The following is a 1,265-nucleotide window of genomic DNA, read 5'->3' as shown; positions in this document are numbered from 1 at the left end:
ATCCTAATCCTAATGTATTTTAAAAACATTTTCTAAAATACACAATGACAGTGACCACATTTTTATGCTTAGCTAAAAATTGTTGGGCTACAAAATTTAACTATATTATCTTTTGGCAAAAGATAATATAGTTAAACTTATGTTTTTTTTTATACCTGGATTACTGAGATGCATTGCCTAAAATACACAATGACAGTAAGCATATTTTTATGCTTACAATATTCTGGGCTACAAAATATATATAATAAATCTTATTATTATCTTTTGCTGCYTTAAKGGGCCTGTATCTAAGATTTTGTCACTTCAGCCTCTTGTTTAGTAGATTTGCAATAAGTGCTTTGATTGGATGAAAAAAGCCTGTCTGTGATTGGCTGGTGATGTGGTTCATTTACATACAACTTTTGGGTTGAGAGCGCAGAGACAGCTGCAAGCGAGCGGAGGGGAAGCTGAGAGATGGGAGGGAACCGCGGGAGCACACAAAGTTGAGAGGAGGGAGGGAGTCGAGCACAAGCAGGAAGAGAATTTGAGCAAGCAAGGAGGGAGCTGTGTGAGCGTGTGTGTGATTTGAGTGCACACGGTTCAAATTATTGTATGTTCATATTGATCCGGTATCTGCTCTCAAATCAGTGTGTTACTACACGCGCAAGCCGATGGCACAAATGTAAGCCATATAAAAGGCACATGGCACTGAAGTCATGAGTTAGTTAAAAAACAGTCCAAAAATTATTTTTACTTACATATCCTTCACTATGATCCTGGATTTTGACGATGAGTTTAGGAAAGATGGAGACAATATTCTTGGCAAGACACAACTTGTCATCAGTAGATGGGTAACTGCAAATAAAAACATTTTTTTTCTGACTTGTGAAATAGTTACACAAACATTGGGCCTTTATACCAGCTTAAACATCTGACCAAAAACGGGGACATTTGGAACAGAGTCAATTACTGTAGATAGAATTATTAGTTTAACTTGATATAACTTACAATCCTCGCCTCTCCACAAGGTTGGTGACTGCCACTCTAACAAGAAGCACTCTGTTTTTTGAGGATATAGAGCCAGATTTGTTGTATTCTGAAAGGATACAAGGATACATTTTTTGAATAAGGTCCTATAGTGCCGTTACTCCACTTTCCATAAGCCTGTCGTCAGAAATGTCTTGTAGAGAACCAGACAGGCACAGCCCAGGGTCTGGCAAGGCAGCAGGCTGCAGAATGCATGAACAAATCCAAGAACATGTGTGAGCTTTCAATTTATAATTTTT

At 38.0% G+C, this 1,265-nt stretch overlaps 1 protein-coding gene across 1 annotated transcript in view; it reads right to left on the bottom strand.

Moving 5' to 3' along the window:
• Positions 1 to 1,265, bottom strand: part of LOC106518831 (uncharacterized) — a gene marked incomplete at its 3' end in the record, with an annotated part of 12,247 nt that overhangs the window by 8,283 nt on the left and 2,699 nt on the right. Inside the window, 1 exon segment of the mRNA XM_014010251.1 lies at positions 738 to 834. Within this exon segment, the coding sequence (XP_013865705.1) occupies positions 738 to 834 (97 nt within the window).

Source organism: Austrofundulus limnaeus, unplaced genomic scaffold (assembly GCF_001266775.1).
Source record: "Austrofundulus limnaeus strain Quisiro unplaced genomic scaffold, Austrofundulus_limnaeus-1.0 Scaffold66, whole genome shotgun sequence".
Classification (NCBI taxonomy): domain Eukaryota; kingdom Metazoa; phylum Chordata; class Actinopteri; order Cyprinodontiformes; family Rivulidae; genus Austrofundulus; species Austrofundulus limnaeus.
Note: the sequence above shows the minus strand (reverse complement) of the source record. Positions and strands in the feature narration are given on the sequence as shown.